General features: G+C 55.7%; 5 protein-coding genes across 5 annotated transcripts; 3 read left to right on the top strand and 2 right to left on the bottom strand.

Annotated features, from left to right (window-relative positions):
* The first annotated feature begins 622 nt into the window (after positions 1 to 622).
* EV422DRAFT_579581 (uncharacterized protein) lies at positions 623 to 3,852 on the top strand. The gene is made up of 9 exons (XM_053073322.1): positions 623 to 1,327; positions 1,539 to 1,868; positions 1,941 to 2,039; positions 2,125 to 2,253; positions 2,337 to 2,507; positions 2,588 to 2,704; positions 2,777 to 2,905; positions 3,018 to 3,128; positions 3,221 to 3,852. Exons 1-9 carry the CDS (start codon positions 886 to 888, stop codon positions 3,538 to 3,540), a joined length of 1,848 nt encoding a protein of 615 aa, XP_052924070.1. The 5' UTR covers positions 623 to 885; the 3' UTR covers positions 3,541 to 3,852.
* Positions 3,853 to 4,329: 477 nt separating this feature from the next.
* Positions 4,330 to 11,467, top strand: EV422DRAFT_498138 (uncharacterized protein; the record flags this gene model as incomplete). The annotated part of the gene is made up of 18 exons (XM_053067991.1): positions 4,330 to 4,631; positions 4,718 to 4,819; positions 4,855 to 5,044; positions 5,162 to 5,393; positions 5,458 to 6,158; positions 6,226 to 6,515; positions 6,581 to 6,811; positions 6,872 to 7,144; positions 7,215 to 7,476; positions 7,550 to 7,681; positions 7,770 to 7,988; positions 8,240 to 8,956; positions 9,020 to 9,539; positions 9,600 to 9,953; positions 10,016 to 10,206; positions 10,283 to 10,363; positions 10,517 to 10,796; positions 11,073 to 11,467. 18 exons carry the CDS (start codon positions 4,330 to 4,332, stop codon positions 11,465 to 11,467), a joined length of 5,472 nt encoding a protein of 1,823 aa, XP_052924071.1.
* Positions 11,468 to 11,955: 488 nt separating this feature from the next.
* EV422DRAFT_569047 (uncharacterized protein) lies at positions 11,956 to 12,946 on the bottom strand (the record flags this gene model as incomplete). Its single annotated transcript, XM_053072714.1, has 3 exons — positions 11,956 to 12,451; positions 12,517 to 12,738; positions 12,819 to 12,946. 3 exons carry the CDS (start codon positions 12,944 to 12,946, stop codon positions 11,956 to 11,958), a joined length of 846 nt encoding a protein of 281 aa, XP_052924072.1.
* A 1,611-nt stretch (positions 12,947 to 14,557) lies between these two features.
* EV422DRAFT_621291 (uncharacterized protein) lies at positions 14,558 to 15,828 on the top strand. The gene is made up of 2 exons (XM_053074133.1): positions 14,558 to 15,186; positions 15,261 to 15,828. The coding sequence occupies exons 1-2, from the start codon at positions 14,851 to 14,853 to the stop codon at positions 15,573 to 15,575; spliced, it is 651 nt and encodes a 216-aa protein (XP_052924073.1). The 5' UTR covers positions 14,558 to 14,850; the 3' UTR covers positions 15,576 to 15,828.
* On the bottom strand, positions 15,816 to 17,832 carry EV422DRAFT_120237 (UDP-glucose/GDP-mannose dehydrogenase family, NAD binding domain-containing protein). The gene is made up of 3 exons (XM_053064666.1): positions 17,647 to 17,832; positions 16,350 to 17,474; positions 15,816 to 16,268 (listed from the first exon to the last, which is right to left on the bottom strand). Exons 1-3 carry the CDS (start codon positions 17,717 to 17,719, stop codon positions 16,042 to 16,044), a joined length of 1,425 nt encoding a protein of 474 aa, XP_052924074.1. The 5' UTR covers positions 17,720 to 17,832; the 3' UTR covers positions 15,816 to 16,041.
* Between the last annotated feature and the right edge of the window lie 1,400 nt (positions 17,833 to 19,232).

Here is a 19,232-nt window from a genome sequence, read left to right on the forward strand (position 1 = left end):
TTATTTTGCACATCACGGAAAAAAGAAGCAAAAAGATATGTGTGCAATTGGAACGAAATCGGTTTCCCTTCATCTATTTACAACGAACGACTCGCTATCATTCGGAACCCCCTCCACATTCCTGTGCCTCCGGCCCTGGCCCAGCCCTCAAGCCTTTCTCCTCGCGCATCGCCCGTCCCTCCCACTCCTCCCACACCTCGCTATCGCCCGTCCTTATATCTTCTTGGGCCTGACGTTGACCCCGGGCGGCGGCGGAATGACGTTTGAACCACCGAATCCGCTAAACAGGCCGAAGTAGCGAAGTAAGCGGGAGACAAAGACGACTCCAAAGAGGGCGCCGAAGAGGATGACGGGGAAGTATTTGTTGATTGTTTCTGGTTCCATTTTTGTTTTCTTTTGGCGAGAGGAGAGTGAGGGAGTGAGTGAGTGTGAGGAAGAGTGGGTGGGTGGGGTGCTGTGTCCCGAGTGGTTGGGGGGTGTGGGTGCTGTCTGTACAGTATGTGTTGGTGTTGTGTTGAGGCCAGCCGCTTGTTACTGTATGTCTGGTTGACGAAGGAAGAGAGAGAAGAGTCAGGAGAAGAGAGCAGAGGGAGGAAAGGGCGCGAGGTGTGACAAACAACCCCCCCTTTTCCATCGCCGCCTTTTTTCCTATTCGTTGCAACGCTACACACAAACTAACTTTACGCTTACCTCCACTACTCTCACCCTCCCTGCAACCCCCGTCCAACTCGGAAAAGCTTACACCATGTACGTCAGGCGAGGACTTCCAATAGTGGCTTTCAAAAAAGTCACTTCGCGTCGCCGTGCGTATTACCCCCATCCTCCGCGCGGTCATCTTCGCAACCCGTGGCGGCGACTTCCAGAGCTTTGACACAACGAGGAAACATGGTCGCAGCGGTAAAAGCGCCACTGGTATCGCACCGTCAAACGGTCAACGACAACGTAGAGGGCCATTCTGGCGGCGGCGGCGGCGGCGGCGGCGGCAGAGGCGCTCGTGCCGACCGAGCACGCACTACTGGAGGAACAACTACCCGGGGACCAAAGGCTGGTGGTGGCAATAATGGAGGAACTACGCTGCCACCCCTGGATATGACCGACCCATCGTCGAAATCCGCACACGCTGAGGCGGACACGGCGAACGAGGATGGCACGATACGACGGCACTCTGCGGCGGTGGCGGCTGAGAGTGATTCAAAGGGAGAGAACAATGGTGTTGGATCTGGAGGAAGAGTGCCGTTGTTGTTGAAGGATAAGTTGGGTGTCGAGCATAGGACCCCTATGGGGGAGTATGTGCCGCCACAAGGGGGATTGCCGCTTTCGAGTCTTGGTAAGTGATGCAAGTGCGAGCGGAGTGCGTAGCGAGCCCCAGCGTGCGTAGCGAGCCTCAGCGAGCGAAGCGAGCTACGCCCCGCCCACCGCATCCCAACATCCTCGTCGCGAGCGGAGCGAGCAGGGTACTGTCTGTAGACAATGTTGATGGTGGTTGATCGTGGTTGATGGTGGTTGATGGTCGATCCTAACACTCCTCATCATTACAGCCCTCCCCACCCCCTCCCCCCAATCCTACACCCCCCTCCTCCCCCCCAACGGCCGTCAAGTCTCCATCCTCGGCAAACACCCCGACCCCTCCTCCGACTCCACCAACGAAGGGCCCGGCCCGTCAAAGTACAACACCGACCCCATCAAAGTCGTGTTTGAGGAAGCCCCCAAATGGAGCTTTGCGGGGAGTCGTGGGAAGGAGAGTCATGCGCTTGTGAAGAGGGAGGGGGAGGAGAGTTTGCCCGGTGCGGCGACGTATTTCCCTACGGATAGGACGGTCGGGAGGGACGCGCCCAGCTTTTCTTTGAGTGGGAGGTTTGAGACGCAATGTATGTTTTGTGACTGATCGTGAGGGGATCGATCGTGAGGGAGGTTGTGACTTATGCATGGGTTATGTTTAGTTCCGGAAGACCCCGGACCAAGCGCCTACTTCCCCAAAGCAACTGTCGGGCGAACCACACCGCCTAAATACTCCTTTGGGCGGAAGTACATCTCCATTGGTATGTCACTCGGAACGCGTCTCCACCCATACGAGTCCCATCATCAGTGCAAACTCATCCGCTGCGACTCTCCCCTACCCTGTAGACGACTCAACGCCAGGCCCGCAATCCTACGACGTCGCATCGCATAAACTTCCCCCGCACGCATCAACCGCGCCGGCATTCACGTTCCGGCCAAAGTTGGGCGGTGACGTGTTTGAGACGTCGGAAGCTGGTATGTGTTCCCTGCATTTTGCCTGGAATCCCATCGTCCTGCCATTCCGATTGGTTTGGTTTAACGGTTCTCGCCTTGTATAGGTGGAACACCTTCACCAAACGCCTACTTCCCAAAACTCCCCTGGAACGAACGCGCCGCGACACTGAAAGGCTGGTATGCGGAAAGCAAGGCCCTGAAGACGCCCGGCCCAGCAAGTTTCCTCATCAAAGATCAGTCCACGGGCCCGCAGTTCTCGCTGAGGGGGAAGCCTCGTATGTGTACTACCTCGCCGTAGTACACGACAGTAGCTGGCAAAGATTTGACCCGTTTTCGTCTTTTTCCTTTTTATTAGATACACCGGGAGCGGCGGGCGACTCCCCCGGCCCGGCAACATATAACCCGAACCTGAATGGGTCGATGGAGAAGCGGCCGGCGTATACGCTGGGGGGGAGGCCTGGGAGTCAGAATGGTGAGTGGTATTCGACGGCGCAAATTGCCAACACAGATGGATCCGTCTGAACAAGTGCATCAACTATTCCAGGCGGGGCGTCCCGCCCGACGACGGCAGCAGCGGGCCCCGGCCCGTCGGAGTACACGCCGCGCGACAGGCAGGTCAGAAGCAACGATGGGCCGAAGGTCACGTTGAAGGGGCGGTGGAAGGTGTTTGCAGGTAGGGCCAATCTGCAACACACTGCTTGGGGGAGCGAGATGCCTGGGCTGGGGAATGTGCCTCTGACCTAACTTGAATCGTAAACGTGTTCCCGGACCCATGACATGAATAGCAAGCACCCCCGGCCCATCAGACTACAACGTCCCCCAACGCTTCCTCACACCCCTGCAGCTCGCGCGGTTCGAGGAGGCGTGCAGGAAGCGGAAGGAAGCTAAACAAGCCGGTATGTACTCTTCTCATCGTATACATCGTTGTCCCCGCTTTTCTCTTCGCCCCCGTCTATTCATTTCTTAACCCCCCTGTCCATCCTCTTAGGTACCCAACCCCCCACAACCACCCCCCAAGTCGACCAGCACACGACCCCCGGCCCGGGGACGTACACCCACATCGACACGAACGTCGTCAAGCGCGCCGCGCCGGCGTTCTCGCTCGGGAAACGGCTGCCCACTGAACTCTCCCGTCTTCAAGCGCGGCAGCAGACACCACATGGGACGGCCAAGGCGGTTGTTGAGGATAGCGGGGAGGGTGAGAAGGGCAGGAAGGGAAGTAAAGGCCCGAGTTTGAAGAGCCGGATGTCGCCGTTTGTGACCATCTTCCCGAGTACGAGGATGGATACGTTGAGGGTGCGGGGTTGATAGGAATTTTTGGCAGGATCGGGGGGGGCGGGGGAATTTTTTTTGGGAAGGGGCGTTTCCGGGACGAGATTGGGGGAGATTACATGAGGATACAGGACTAACAGGTAGAATTGAGGTAATGATTAGGGATAGCGAGGAGTGGAAGGGGTTCGTCTTGGTAGCAGTGAGACTTTTGGGAAGCTTTACATAATGGAGACTGATATAAACCACCAGAATATAGAATGAGCTACGGACGGGCAGCTTGGCCTCGTGTAGGTACCCAATGCAAGAACATCCAGACTTCCCCCTTCGGAAGCAGGGTGAGATTTAGCCCTCATGGGAATTCTAAACGGCGCTCGAGAGGGGGCCACGCGAGACGGTGGCTGCAGGGCCGTATTTTTATCTTTCGTGGATGCAGGTCCAGCTTCGCATTATTATTGGCGGGGACGCCGGGTGAGCGCAGAGGGTCGACTGACTGACAGTGAACGACGCGTGAGTCAGCCGCGGTCTCGCTGTCATTTGTTTCTTCGCGTCTGTCGATGTTTTTTCATTCGGAGGACTGGGGCGGAGATCGATCGAGTGTTCTGAACGGAGAGTGGGCTGCCGATTGAAGCACCCAGAGAGCATCAGAAACCTAGAGTTTTGGAGCTAAGACATACGGGAAATCGATCTTGTTGGGCGGCGCCAAAGTTCTGTTCGGACCTAGTGGGTCGTAGAAGGTACGGCCCAATCCTCAACGGCTTGGTAGTAAAACCCTCGTCCACATGAACCCCATTGCTATACTCATCCACACCCCCACAGCCCCCCAAAATGTCGCACATCCTAGCCCAATGGCTCAACCACGACGTCTCCCTCTCGCACCACGCCTCGGCCTCGACCCTCGACCACCAATTCGCCTCGGGCCACCTCCTCGCCGAACTGCTCAGCAAATTCAACCTCCAGCCGCCACCCGATGCGACCACCGCGACGTACGATACGAGCAACGTGGACGCGCTCGTGCGCAATTACGCGCGGGTGGAGCACACGTTGAGGGAGAAGCTGGGGATCGAGTTGAGCAGTAATGCCGCGTGTGATTTGATCAGGGAACGGCCGGGGGGCGCCGCGAAGTTGTTGTACGTTACATGCGGGGGTTGGGAGTCGAGGGGGTTGGTCGGGCGAGAATTGGGATACTGACTATGGGGGTTGTATGGGGATGTAGGTATCAGATCAAAAGCGCCGTCTCGACACAGGGCATCCACCCGGCGACCAAACCGCACACCCGGCTGCTCACAGCAGCGCAGGGCGGGGTGCCCAAGCTGCCGTCGTACCCGAACAGCCCTCGAGGTGAGGAATCAGATCCATCCAACCACTTTCCCTCCCAGGCCAACCCCTCATTGATAAACACCGGCATAGCACAGACGGCAGCCCAGTCCCGGACCTCGCGCCGGTGGCCGAGAGCTCGAAACGGATCGCGATTGAGCAGGACCATGAGTTCTTTGCCAAGATGTTGAAGAACAAGCTGTCGAAGATGGAGAATGCGAAACATGTTAAGCGGACGACGCACCATCGGCATGTGGTGGATAAGGTATGCCGTGTCGTCTTGTCACGCTTGATGGAGGGGCAAACGTGGAGAGAGTGCTGATAGCAACACTTTTGGATGTAGGTGAAGGAACCGATCTACTACGCCGACGTGACGAGGTCCTACCATGTCGGCGAATTGACGCAGCAGCCTACGACGGAGCCGGAGGAGGCGATTGTGCAGAATGTTGCAAAGCACGTGGAGAAGCTGCATCGGCAGCAGATTGCGAGAGGGAGTGCGGCGCGCTCGGGGAGGAGGAGGGAGAGGCCTACGCATTATGCGGGGGAGGTTTGTGTGGATTTCCGTCCATGGTGGTGTTTGTAAATAGATCGAGCAACACATTTATCTTTCTCCATAGGGCATGGTTGACACCATCAAAGCGGAAGTAGAGTCCTTTGAGAAGCGGCTGAGGGTTCTTACACATCACGAGTCACCGACAACAGACTCCGCCAAAGCGGGCCATCCCGACGACGACGATGCCGAAGAAGGTGCACCGCTCGACCCCAACGCCATCAAAAAGTTCATCGTACTGCAAGCCAACATGGACCCGCTCAACCACCTCAAAATGATGTCACGCTCGCTGCCCCCCCTCGAGTCCATGCACAACCAACGCCGCGACTTCCTCGAATCCATCCGCAACAAGAAACTCGAAGAAGAGGCGTCGCGGCGTGAACGCGAGCAGCGCCGCCGCAAGCGTGCGCTGCAGGAACAGCGGGCACAGGATGAGCGTCAGATCGCGCAGATCGAGGAGGTCGCGCTTGCGAAGCTGTTGCGGCAGTCGAAGCAGGAGCGGAGGATCGCTGAGCAGCTGCTGCAGGTCCGGCATGAGCGGGAGGTGATGCGGCAGAATCGGATCTTCTTGGAGGAGCAGTATGCCCAACGGCGGCAGAAGGATTATGAGGAGGCGTTGGCCCAGGAGTATGAGCTGTGTGAGAGGGAGAGGCTGGATTATAGACGGCAGACGGCTTTGCAGGTCGCTCAGCATGAGGAGATCTTGAGACAGAAGGCGCAGGCGAAGCATGAGGCGAGATGTGATATGTGTTTGGAGGTTGTGAATGACATCTTTGATTTGGCGATGAAGGTGAGGAAATCACATTGCATGGAACCAGCGTCGAAGGATAAGGAGATCTGATGTATTCATTTCGCAGATGGCCGACTATCGAACACTAAACGATGGCCGCGACGCGCCCAAAAAGTTCGTCGACGAATGGAAGCTACTCTTCAGTCAAGGCAACTCCCTTACAAAGCAGTACACGATCGACTTGGAGAAAGATGTCATCGAGCCGGCAATTTACGAGATCGATGTGCCTGCTGATCAAAGCGCATTGACTCCTGCGGCGAAGAAGGAGGCTATCGGGCCCGGAGCTAAAATTTTGGACGATAAGGAGTTCGAGGACTATTTGCATGGGCGCGGTGATTGGTCTTATCCGAACGACTTGTAAGCTTCGTCTTTCTCTCTGTCGCTGAGGCAAGCGTTCGGGAGTCTAATCCGACGTTTGCCAGATCATCACGATTACTACGGAACAAAGCGCTGAACAAGCTCATTAGCACCATCCTCGAGATCACGGCTCCTCCGGAACCCGTGGTCGAGACTGCTCATCTCCCGCCGGTTCCGCTCAAATTGGCATTGATCGGAAAGCCGTTTGCGGGCAAACGGACGCTGGCCAGGAAGATTGCCGCCAAATACAAGTTGGCGGTCATTTCGGTCGATGAGCTGATGCAGAACGCCATCAAGTAAGCACAGGGCTGATACTCTTCGAGACCTCAATGCCCTTGCTCAATAATGTGTTTCAGACAAGCCGACATGAACGCCGCAGCCCCACCTCCCGCCGATCCCGACAAAGGGCACCCAACAAAAGTCCCCAACAGAGCTGTCATTGGTGCAAAACTAGAGATCAACATGCTCGAAGGAGGGAGCCCTGATGACAGCCTACTAGTGCTGCTGGTCGTCGACGCCATCCAGCGCATCTTACCAGCAGACCAGCCGACCGAGTATGGCGGCGTCATATTGACGGACTTCCCCAGGACACGGGCGCAAGCCCAACTACTAGAGAAGGAACTCTCTGGGTGCGTTTGGCCAGACCGTTGGTATTGCGCTCGAGTTACCACAGTGAGCTGAGACACCGTTCCATTGCAGTTATGAGGACCCGAAACCCATTAAACCCGGGAACCTCAAGCGCACACCTCGCGACAAAGCCAAGATGCGCTCGCAGATCGCCCCGAGCGATGCACCCCAGCCGGAAATCAAGCCAGGCTCGGTGGTGAGCGGCATGGACGCCATCGTCATGATCGATGTGTCCAACGAGGTTGCGTACGATCGTGCGGCGGGAAGGCGGTTGGATCCTGTCAGTGGCCATGTGTACCACTTGACGATGGATCCGCCGCCGACCAACGACCCGGTGGGTTTTGCGGGTCTCTGGTATTCGCCTCGATTGGAGTGCACCTATTCATCATGTTCGGTTTCTACTTTAGGGGTTGATGGAGCGGCTTGTTCCGATAAACGACGATGAGAGCGAAAGCAGCCAGCTTCATTACCAAGTCGCTGCGTTTGAGGATCAACAGGAGCAGATTAAGGACTGGTATACACGTTTTGACAACCTCCAGGTAGGTAGCTGCCGTCATCGCTTCATATTGGGTAGAGAGCAGACTACAGATTTTTTCAATCTTTACTGAACGCACTGACATTTCTCAGACCGTTGACGGAAATACCGATGCCGAACTGACGTTTGACACTGTGCAAGATATCATTGTGGGCATCATTGATCGCAAAGAAAAGGAGAAGGAGCGCAAGGCAAAGGAAGCCATGGAGTTGTTGGAGAAGGATATTGGCCCTGAGAATGGGGCCAAGGAGGAAGGTGAGTTTCAGATCATCTTTAACGCCGTGCATCAAAGGGACAAAACTCTCAACATTGTCGCCGCTCTGGGTTTGGTTTAGATCACTCCGCAACCGCAAATCCTGAAGAGGGGTCTGACGAAGGCGGATCCCGGCCCTCTGGCCAAGCAGCAACTGGCCCAGAAGACGGGCAGACAGTCAAAGCACCAGTCGCGGCCGCATCGGAAGCGGAACTAAAAACCGTCATCAGCCATCTCGACGACGATAAGAAAGCCAAGGCGGCGTCAGGAAGAGTGCGCCTGACCACTCCAGGGACCGCCAAAGGCGAGAAACCCACCGCCGCAGCAGCTGCTCCTACACCCGCTGCTGCTGCGGCCCCTGCCAAAACGGCACCTGGCGCCGCAAAAGACCGAGCATCTACAGCGGCCGATGCAAAGAAAGGCACCCCGCCCGCACCCGGCACCGCTCAAGGCGATCGCCCGTCCACGGAGGCTTCCGAACGCACCTTCGAGATCTCACCCATCACCCTCACGCGGGCGACGACGGCCGACGGCAAGAAACTGCCTTCCAAAGAACTAGCCGAGGTCCTCTCCGACGAATGGGTAACGATCGAGACCACCTTCACCGACACGATGAAGTTCAACTTCCGATCCCTCCGCCGCGAACGCGAAGCCGTCATCCGATACTTCCACGCCGCCAAAGTCAACTTCAAACGCTTCCTGGAGCGGCCGGACCATAAACAGCAGCTGGTGGACCTGTTCCAGATGGAGTTCAACAGCGTCGAAGATGATTTGAGGTCTGACCCCGATGCGAAGGCGGAGTTGCATCAGCGGTCGGAGGACCTGAGAGACAAGTTGTGGGATATGTCTGATAGGCGCAAAGAGGAGGCTGAGATTGAGAGGGTCACCATTATTGAGGATAAATGGGTTGAGGAGCATTTCATTATCATCGCCAATATCTACATAACGATGATTCAAGCGGAGATTGATCGGTATTTGGGCACGAAGGTCATGGCTGCGGATTACTACAAGGACGCTTATGGGGCGGTACGTGTTGATGATGCAGCGTTGCGTATTTATGCCAAGTAACTCATTGAGTTTTTTCTTCAGGTTCTGAGCGAAGGCAACAAGCCCGCCGTCAAACTCCCTCTCATAAGCCCTACAGCCCAAGCGTCCATCGACATCGGCTCCATAGTCAGCACCGGATCGCTTGAGAGCTCTCACAAACTTCAGCGTCGTGATGCCACAGGAAGCGCCGACCCGCGCCAAGCGACCGCACCCATCCGCGGCGCCGGTGGTAAAAGCGGCAACATCGGTGGGGCAGCGGTCCCGGCAGGGGGCGGTGCACCGCCGCCTGCTGCAGGTGGAGCGGCTCGCAAGATGGTGCCTCTTGCGCGCAACGCGTCGGTCGTGGAAGCCAATAAGCATTCCATGGCGGGTCCGTTGGGACAGATGGAGAAGGATGCGTCGGCGGTGGAGGCCGACATGTCTATTTACGCGGATGTGCTGAACGCGTGCGATGCGGTTCTGGGATTGTTGGCGCAGCATGATGGGGATAGTGTTCCGACCACTGCTGATAAGGATAAGAAGGATAGGAAGAAGCAGGTCATGGATGTTGCGGAAGTCAAAGGTGAGTTCGATTCTTACTTTGGTGTAGTTCAAGCCTTGGGATCTAACAAAGTGGTATAAGGGGACGCCGACATGGAATCCATCCCCGAGTATCACCAAATAGTCGAGCGCGAGGACCAGATCCTTCGTCGCAAAGTAGAGCGCATCCGCCAGCACGCCCTCGACAACCTCCGCTCCCTCCGCGCAAAGGCCATCGAAGTCTTCACGCTTCTCGACGACTGGATCGTCGCGCGATTCGGCGCGGAGATGGATGCCGTGAGGGATCTGATGACGGTCATCAAGGAAGCCGTCGAGGCGGAAACGAAACTGCCGAACCGGCTCGTTCTGGCCGGGGAGAAATTCAAGGTCGATTTTGGGATTGTTACGTATGAGCCGGAGCCCGAGCCTAGGCCGCCGAGTCCTGTCGAGAAGCCAAGTAAGGACATGTCCACATCATGTCAGGGAATAAACCGTGCTAAATCTACTTCTACGTTACAGTGCCAGATCAGTTCACAGTCGTCCAACTCGTCAACATCGCATCCCAATTCCGACATATCTCATCGCCATCGGGACTGATCAGCTGCAAAGAATTTATCGACTGCTTCCAGCGTCTCGCAAACGTGTCCTCCACAGGCGCAGAGACCCTACCCGATCAATATGCCACCTTGGATGCTGCACAGCTACAGCAGGTAATATCCAAAAATATGCATCCCCATCCTCTCCGCCCTTCAATCAGTGACTCAATGATTTTCTTGCAATATCCAGCTCTGCTCTATCTTGGACCCATACGAGACTGGGTTTGTGTCGTGGCGTCGCTTTGTGCTGCTCAGCACTCGCATATTGCCCGTCCCGTCGCTGGACTACCTGGTTGATCTCAAAAAGGCGTACCGGTACGCAGCCGCAAATGGAAGCAAAGACCAAGGATGGAGGGTAAGCGCATGATTGTTGCTCCCATTCCACCGATGATGCGGTTCTTCTAACATCCCACCCATCTTTTAGATCACCCAATCAGACTACCGCGCCATCCCCCTCTGGTTCGAAGACGGCATCTCCACATTCAACGGCACCCCCAGCGGCATCAACATCGCCGGCAACGACCTCATCCGCGCCCGCAGCACCACCCCAGCTCCCTCCGACTATACCGACGACTCGGAACAGAAATTCAACCGCGCCGCCAAGATGAAGGAAGCCATCTTCACTTTCTTTGAGGTCAACCCGGCTGCTGCGTCGGGGGAGTCGGTGGAGACTTCGGAGACTGCGGACGAGGGTTTGGGGCTGGGTGAGATTGGTCCGGAGGGCGAAGGGGTTGGGGAGGATGGAGCGGGCGAGCACGGCGAGAGGAATGACCAGGGTTCGAATGTGTCACTGCAGGGCCAGCCGCATAGTGCGTCGGATGATACGAGCCGGGTGAGCACTGCTCCGGAATCGATTATTGCAGGGGCCAAGTCACCGGCACATGCGCAGAGCGGTGAGGAGATTAATGCGGTGGGCAAGACGCTGACGCAGGAGACAGCGGATGGTGAGGACGTCGTTGCATCGCTGGGCGTCGAGGCAGAGTCTGCAGCGACGGCGACGCCAAACGAGCCGATGTTTGATGCGTTAGCGTTCTTGATGTGCTGCTCGCTGGACCCTTCGCCGAAAGTCGGGCTCCAGAAGGCGTTCACCGTGATGAGCGAGAATGGGGACGGGGCTTGTACGCTGGCGGAGATCTATCAGATCCTGCATACGGGCCTGACGTTCGTTGACGAGACGCACCGGCTTGGGAGCGGGGCTAGCATTGAGGATCCGTTCCCATTGGTAAGACCCCATACGATGTATTCTGCAACATCAGCACTTGTACCTGACCGTATTGATGTCCCCCACAGGATCTTCTCGCCCGAATCTTCGAAGACCTCAACATCCCCAGCGGTCTTCCTCCGGGCTCCACCACCCTCTCACCATCATTATTGAGCCAAGGCGGGCGCAGAGGGGGCGGCAAGATGACGTTCGAGGCGTTCGCCAGCGCGTCGGAGCCGTATCCTCAGTTGCATTCTTGCGGGCTGTTTCAACTGGATGTGAGTATCATTGGGATCGTCACTAGGATGCACTGCGCGAGAAATTGACTGTTTTCGTTGTTTAGGAACTTCCGGTATTTGGAAGTAATAAGCAGTCACGGCCCTCTTCGGCTATGTGAACGAGGAGGGTTATACATGCGGAGTGAGAAACCCGTTTGACGAAGAAAGCAGATTAAACGACGCATGTGTAGATTCAAGAGCCATATGTATTGTGCATGTTGCTACAAATGTGGGATACATTCAAAACCTTGTAGATACAGTTTGGGTGCTGGCGCGCATCCAATCCAAAATGCAATGAAAACCTATCGCATCCTCGGCGCAACTGTTCGCGCTCGTTGTTTTGATATTCGCGGGCACCAGGGATATATCTGTTCGACTCCCCTCTCACTTCCCCGCAAACCCCTTCTTTGCCCTCAACTGCTCCTGCCTCTTCTCCAAATCCGCCGCCCACATCGCCGCCGCCACCGCATTCGTAAACTTAGTTACAGTCGAGACTATCGGGACAGCCTCCAGCGCCGCGGCCACAAACCCAAACTGTGAATACTCATCCCGATGTCTCAACACCCACTCGCCCCGTTCCTCCGGCTGCATCTTCTTCAGCGTGAACAGGCGGTGGTGAGCTTCGATGCCTGTTCGCTCGCACTCGAGGTAGGCGTAGGCTAAAGGGCCGACGACGGGGACGAACTCGAGGGCGTACCCGAGGGCGGCGCGGGGGATGCGGGAGGGGTGGAAGATGTCGGTGGCGTTGGGGCGGTAGGTTGCGAGTTGGGCGAATTCGTGGATGCTTTGGCGTTGGGCGGAGAGCGCGGTAGGGGTTTCGGGGGTGGGGAGGACGGCTTTGGGGTCCGCGACGTAGGGGCCGATTCGGACGTTAGAGCGCCTGCAGAATGGAGATCAGTACCATTCAATGGATCGACGTTCCTCCCAATGCAGCGGGTGGCTTACTTGGTCAAAACATCGTCGAAAAGGCCAACGCGAGTCGAATCCAGTTTGCTCCCCAGCGTGAGCATGACCACCAGCGACGCCTCGCCCATACACAGAAGAAGCGCGATCCATTTCGAGAGCCTTATTCCCAACACCGAAACTGAACCCAGACGGATATCGAGGCCGCGGAGGAAGCTGGCGACACCCTTTGCTTGGAAGTTGAGGGTCAAGAGGACGAGGGGACTGTATGTGTAGGTTAACGCAAAAGAGATGATCAGTTTGTGATGAGCAGACTTCGTTCATTGAATGGTCTGAGTACTTACATGACGGTCGCTAGGGATGTTCCGAGAGCGATGCCCAGAGACTTTGCGACGGGTGTTGCGAGATCTTTGAAGTTGGTGGCCGTGTACAGAATCGCCAGAAACGGATATGCGGCGGGTGGGTAGGACATCTTTGCTTTGCTATGCTTGGCGGTTACGGTACGATGCTTTCAGGTGAAAGAGGTAGACTTTTCCGATGCTCTAAGGTTTCTTGGTTTTCCAAGAGGAACAGAAGGTCTCCCACGAGCAGGCCTGGGCCTTATATATGCCTGCCACTTGGTGCCCTCATTTGGTTGCCGTCGCCGACTTCCCGAACCCACAGCCCTCCATGTTCATTTTGCGTAGCCAGAGCGTCATGAGGGTTTTTTGACAGCCAGGTTCCATGCATAATATATGATATGAATGCCTTTTGGCATATATCCCCGGTCAATGGGGGTACCCCGTCATGGCTGGTTCCTGGTGATGTCATTATGCTGTCGCCCGTTGAACGATGCGGGATTTCGACAGCGCGTTGGCGCGTGCTTTTTTTTCCTAAGCCAGCCAGCTGCATGAGACCTTTCGACTGTGCAAGCAGATCCATCCGCAGGTGGACGTCCTTGACCGAGAACCGAGATATAATACGGTCACACTATACAAGGCTCTTAAAGGGTTCGGATATACCAGATATGTGAGCCCCGAACTTTGGTGGTTCAAAACGCTTTCGAAGTGCGGAATGATGCTCGTCGAGGCCGGACGGCCGTCTTGGCTTCTGTGGTTGCAAAGCAAGGCGACCGGTGCATGGGCTTTGCTTGCAATACATGGTGTCGAAATGCTCCTTCTGGCATGAATGAACCTTAACGTACATCCATTCAAGAGGTCCAATGGGCATCCTGCCCACATATGTGGGAGAACTTGGGAAGTCTTTTGCCGAACCTCGCACACATCTTTCTGCTTACCGTGTATATGTAGACGCGAGGATGTCCGATGCACATCTTGGTCGACTGCAAGTAGCAATTTGCCGCAATCAGTCCGACTCCACCTGCATGTGTGTGAAGCGCATTGAAAATCCTTCGAGGTATTTATCATCGGACGTTCAACGAGGGGATGGGATAGTATACGGCTGGACACCAAACGAACAGCGTTATGCATCGCGTTGCCCGGAGGGTACAGTACGCATCGTCGGATTGGACGGATTGGACGGTGGATGGGGTGAATCCATGTACGAGGTCCATGCACGGGGAGTCGGCGATCGCCACGGAACCTCACTCTGGTGAGTCTGGTCGTACTCCACCTGCACATGGGGTGTTGGCGAAAGTCGCAATCGATGCCAAATCCATCGAGTTTTTGCAAGTGCCATGCCCCACCCAACAAAAAAAAATGGATCTCCGCTAGATAGCTCAACACGATTGGTTTCGATTTCCCGACCACCCAAACCCGTCGACTGGATCCAAAGTCCGCATCGAACGTCCACTAGTCACCAAGCTTTTTGTTCCAGCAAGCTGGACGCGCGTGAAGGATCCCGAGCGGAAAGACCGTTTTGCAGTCATCACTGTTTCACCGAATACTCGTGCAAGCTTGCATTGGGAGGCGTGTGGTGACGAGCGGGACGGGTTAGTTATCAATTAGTGAGTCCGTATGGAGGGCGGCTTTGCTTTCCTGTGTGGTCTCCCGCCGTGGATCGTCTGTGTACGCAAGCGTGAATCACTCCCTGTCACTTCCCACCCGTCGAAAGAGTAGGACGCCAACGCGTCGTGCGGGAATCGCGCCTCCGAGGACAACTCGCCCAGAACTAGAACTGAGAGAAAGCACTCTCCGTGGTATGGGTTCCTACGGATACGTTGGGCAAATATCCACCACTAGCGAGAGGGTGAGAGAGAGAGAGGGAGAGAGAGAGAAGCAACGCTGGCCGTCGCTCCCGCATCTCAAGCAGCTGGCTGGACCCCCTCATTCTGCGGTCGTGTTCCTAGAGTCTAGAATACAAATACATACGTAGAAGTGGAACGCTGGCTCGTTTCTCCAACCGCTGTCCATATCCACCGCAAGCCTCCCGCCAGTCATGGTCGCTTTCACACCGTCCCTTTCAGCCCTGCTGGCAGCGCTGCCATTCCTTCTCGGTCTCGCTCGTGCCGAAGTCGCCGCAACCGACGACTTATCAACCAACTCTACCCTCACCTGGGAACAGCAATACGGAGTCGTGGACGCCCCCGAATTCGCAATCTTTCCGTCCGACGGTAGCTCTCGCAAGAAGTATGTGCGGGCACCCCCCGGAGCTTTCCAAGGCCCACAAAGCGGCATTGGCTCTTGGTTTCGAGCGAACAGCAAATCGGATAGTACCACGGGAAAGAGTTGGTGCGGGTATAAGTACTCGGATTCGACGCCTGGGTTTGCACCGGTAAGGATCTTATCGTGCTTTGAGGTTATTCCAGTTGGCGGAATGTCTCTAACGAACCTTCTCGCTGTATACAGGACATCAGCCAAATGACCGAATGGACCAACGCCGTCTATCCAAACGCCAAGTGGTCCAAATACGCCAGCATGTACTGCGGCCGCGAAGCGCAAGTCACCGACCCCCAAACCGGAAAGACGAGCCTGCTCTTCATCACCGATGCCTTCGACCACCAGTGGGTTAGGTCGCCCGGATCCATCGATATCCATCTGAACGCGTGGCGGAAATTGAAGAACTCGCAGACGAACGATAAGAACACCGTTATCAAGCCGGTGAACTGGCACCTTACTGGACGGATTAGTGCTCAGTATGCTTTCAAGGGGAAAGGGGGCTAGGTGTAGGCGTAGGTGTAGAAAGATAGAGTAGAGTGTTTTGAAGGGCAAATCTCGGCAGCGTAGTGCCGTAGGGCACGGCATTTGTAATAGTTGTGGACGGTGTCGGGCATCCGCAGAGGTCCAGCTGGCTGGGTTACTGTTGGCGGCCTGTATGGGCAGCAAAAGACTTTCCGGCGTATTCCAGCGCTCCGTTCGAACGTCCTCTCTGTCAAATGCCGTGTGGTTCGTCAAAGTTTTGCATATCAATGAAATACACTGTCCCACACATCAAATTCAAAAGTCCAATACATGTACATGTGAGAACCCTCCAGGGGATAAATACATGCATCGCTCCAAGGTCCACCAATTCCAAAAACACCAACAGGAAAAACCTCCGATCCAAAAGCGAAAGCGAAGCACAAAGTTTACATCCCACTGTCTCCAAATAACGCCCCTTTTCTAAATATCTCAACACCACATCGCCCATTCAGTAAACCTGTCGCCCAATAACATCCACCTGAAACCCAATCTTCTTCATCTTGGTGGTATCCAGGATCAACCGTCCGTCGAAGATAAACGCGGGCTTGTTCATGTTGCGGTACACCTTCTCGTAGTCGAGCGTCTTGAACTCGTCCCATTCGGTTAGGATCACGACCGCGTCCACGTCCTGTGCACAGCTGTAGGCGTCGTGGTGGATGGTTACGTGCTTCTTGACTGTGAGGGGGGGAGAGAGAAGAGATGGGAGGGTTAGTGTTGCGATGGCGTGAGGACAGGATGGGGATGTATATTACGTACATTCAGCGGGTGTAGCGACACTCGGATCCGTCAGATCCATCTCGATCTGCGCATCGTCCACCTTCGGGTCATAGATATGCACGTTGGCCTTCTCCTTGATAAACTGCTTGACAAGCGTGATGGCCGCCGACTCCCTCGTATCCCCCGTATTCTTCTTGAACGCAAACCCATAGATCGCTAGATGCTTGTTGGTAACCGTGTTGAACAGCCGACGAATGACCAGCTCAAAGAACCGCGTCTTCTGGTACTCGTTCATTGTCACGATCTGCCGCCAGTAGTCCGCGACCTCGGGGAGATGCAGGCTCTCGGAGAGGTACACGAGGTTGAGGATATCTTTCTGGAAGCAGCTGCCGCCGAACCCGACGGATGCTTTGAGGAATTTCGGCCCGATGCGTGAGTCCAGCCCACAGGCGTGCGCGACCTCGTCCACATCCGCGCCGGTGGCTTCGCAGATGGCGCTGAGCGCATTGACGGAGGAGATACGTTGCGCGAGCAGCGCATTCGCGGCGAGTTTGGAAAGCTCCGACGACCACAGACCCATGGTGATGATGTTTGCGCGCGGCACCCAGTTGGCGTACACGGCCGCGAGCGCCTGCTGGGCCCGCTTCCCCTCCTCTGACTGCAACGACCCGATCAGCACACGGTCGGGTTTCAGCAGGTCGGGGATCGCCGTGCCCTCGGCCAGAAACTCCGGGTTGGAGAGGATATCGAAATGGATGTTTTCGCGTGAGTTGGCCTCCAGGATCGCGCGCATGCTCTCTGCGGTCCGGCACGGCACGGTCGATTTCTCCACCACAATCTTGGAGCTTGTCGCGATCCGCGCGATGCGGCGGGTGGCGGACTCGACATACGCGAGGTCGGCCGCGAGCCCGGCGCCGATGCCTGATTTCTTGGTGGGCGTGTTGACGGAGACGAAGATGAGGTCGGCTTCGAGGATGCCCTTGTCGACGTCGGAAGAGAAGAAGAGGTTGCGGCCGCGGCAGGCGCGCACGATCTCGTCCAGCCCGGGCTCGTAGATGGGGAGCGTGTCGGAGTTCCAGGCCGCGATGCGCTCGGCGTTGAGGTCGACGATAGTGACTTGAATGTGCGGGCATTTGAATGCGATTACCGAGCAGGTTGGGCCGCCTGGTGAGAATGAGAAAGAGGAGAGTTTGTGTCAAAGAACGGGTTACGACGAAAAGTGTACTTCGTGCACCCAGACTGCACGCGTTTTGAGCGCCGACGACGTTCGGACGAGAGCATCGCGCGTCGAAAAACGTGTGGGGCCATGATCGACACACCGGAAGGGAACACTCACCGACATAGCCAGCCCCAATACAACAAATCTTGGTAACGGTAGTCATATTGCTCTCTTTGGTAACGGTAGCCATCTTCGCTCAATAATAACGTTCAACGCAGGTGGCCAGGTAGATAGAAAAAAACGACGGAACGTATAGTCCGAGAAGATGGCAATGGCGAAACCCAACAAAGATCGCAAAACTCAGAGGAAAATCCAGGAAGTAAGAAAGAGCTAGCACAGGGCACCCGTGGGTTTTATGGGTCTGAAGCGGAACTCGATTTCAGAAGGGAGGCTGGTAGAGGAGTGACAAAACGATGTTCAATCCGGTGAACGCCCAAATTGCAAATCCGACAACTCTATTTCAGCAGCCCAAAGAGGGTCCCGGCAGCCAAATCTACAACTCCCATAATCACAAACCCCATACGGGAAAGCCAAGACACGTTCACGGGCATTGAAGCGGGCGAAGGAAAGAACGTTTTTCGAGGACGGCCTACGCGTGGTGGGGCAAGGGTTCGATAGTTCGACAATCAAGGGGGAAAACAGCTGCAACGCGTCAATTGGATTAGGTAAGCACGAAGGCGTCGAAGGGGTCTTGGCTGGGTTTGCAAAGGGTGCAGAAGAGATATTATCCGGTGGGAAATGCGAAGTGCTTTGCAATAGTGGGAAGACGACACTGTTTGCTTGGATAAGATATAAAATAGCTTTGTGGCGTCCACACAGCGTTATGGTAATAATAAGGAGTGTGTGTAGTACAGTAACGCACGGCTTCAGGGATGTTTAGCGTCCGTTTTGGCATCAAGCTGCGGCTTGATCAGTCGTCCTAAGGCATTTCCAAGTGGGTCTCAGCCGAGTGACTTCCATATCCCGGCCATTGTATAGATAGCACGCCATATTTCAACAATGTATGTATGTAAAAGATGAACATGTACAGATTTGGGATATGGCGCAGGTTGCGCCTTCGGATAACGGCCTACTGTGGCTGTTCCCGACATCAAGTGTTCGTTCGATTGTGGGCGAGTACGTGGGGAGTTGGGGTATGTTCTGTTTGGGAGGACATGTGAGAACAGTATTCAGATGCTCATAGCTTGGGGAAATCCTGTCTCAGAGAAAAGAGCACCTCAGTATAACTCCATTAAGCATTCGGATCCAGCCACGTGACCAAGGACGGCACCGCTCGCTCGCTCCAATGTGCCTGCCTAATGAATGGCGGGTATGGACCACGAAACCGGTTCCCACACGAATCAACTCATAAGGTAAGGAAGGAAGCTGACCATCCATCCATCCATCCATCCATCACAGCCATCCGTCGGCAGAGAGCGTACGTTGGCGCAGGGACGAGAGAGGGGCCGAATGAAGAGGGCAGGCGGAAGCTATGAACGATTGGCCGAGGGTTGGAAATGGAGGGCGACATGCGGAACGAGCATGGACAACGAAGCGGCAGGATGCGAAATACGAGTGTCTTTCGAAAGGAAATTCTGGGGCATTGCAACAGATCATCGAGCGGCAGACGGAGAGAAGGCCTCAGGCGGTCATGCAGTGGGTGTGGGAATTGCGGATTGCGAATTGCGAATTTGCCGTCTACGGCGGAGGCGTGCTTTGGAACG

The sequence above is a fragment of the Fimicolochytrium jonesii genome (assembly GCF_025526975.1).
Source record: "Fimicolochytrium jonesii strain JEL569 chromosome Unknown EV422scaffold_18, whole genome shotgun sequence".
Lineage (NCBI taxonomy): Eukaryota > Fungi > Chytridiomycota > Chytridiomycetes > Spizellomycetales > Powellomycetaceae > Fimicolochytrium > Fimicolochytrium jonesii.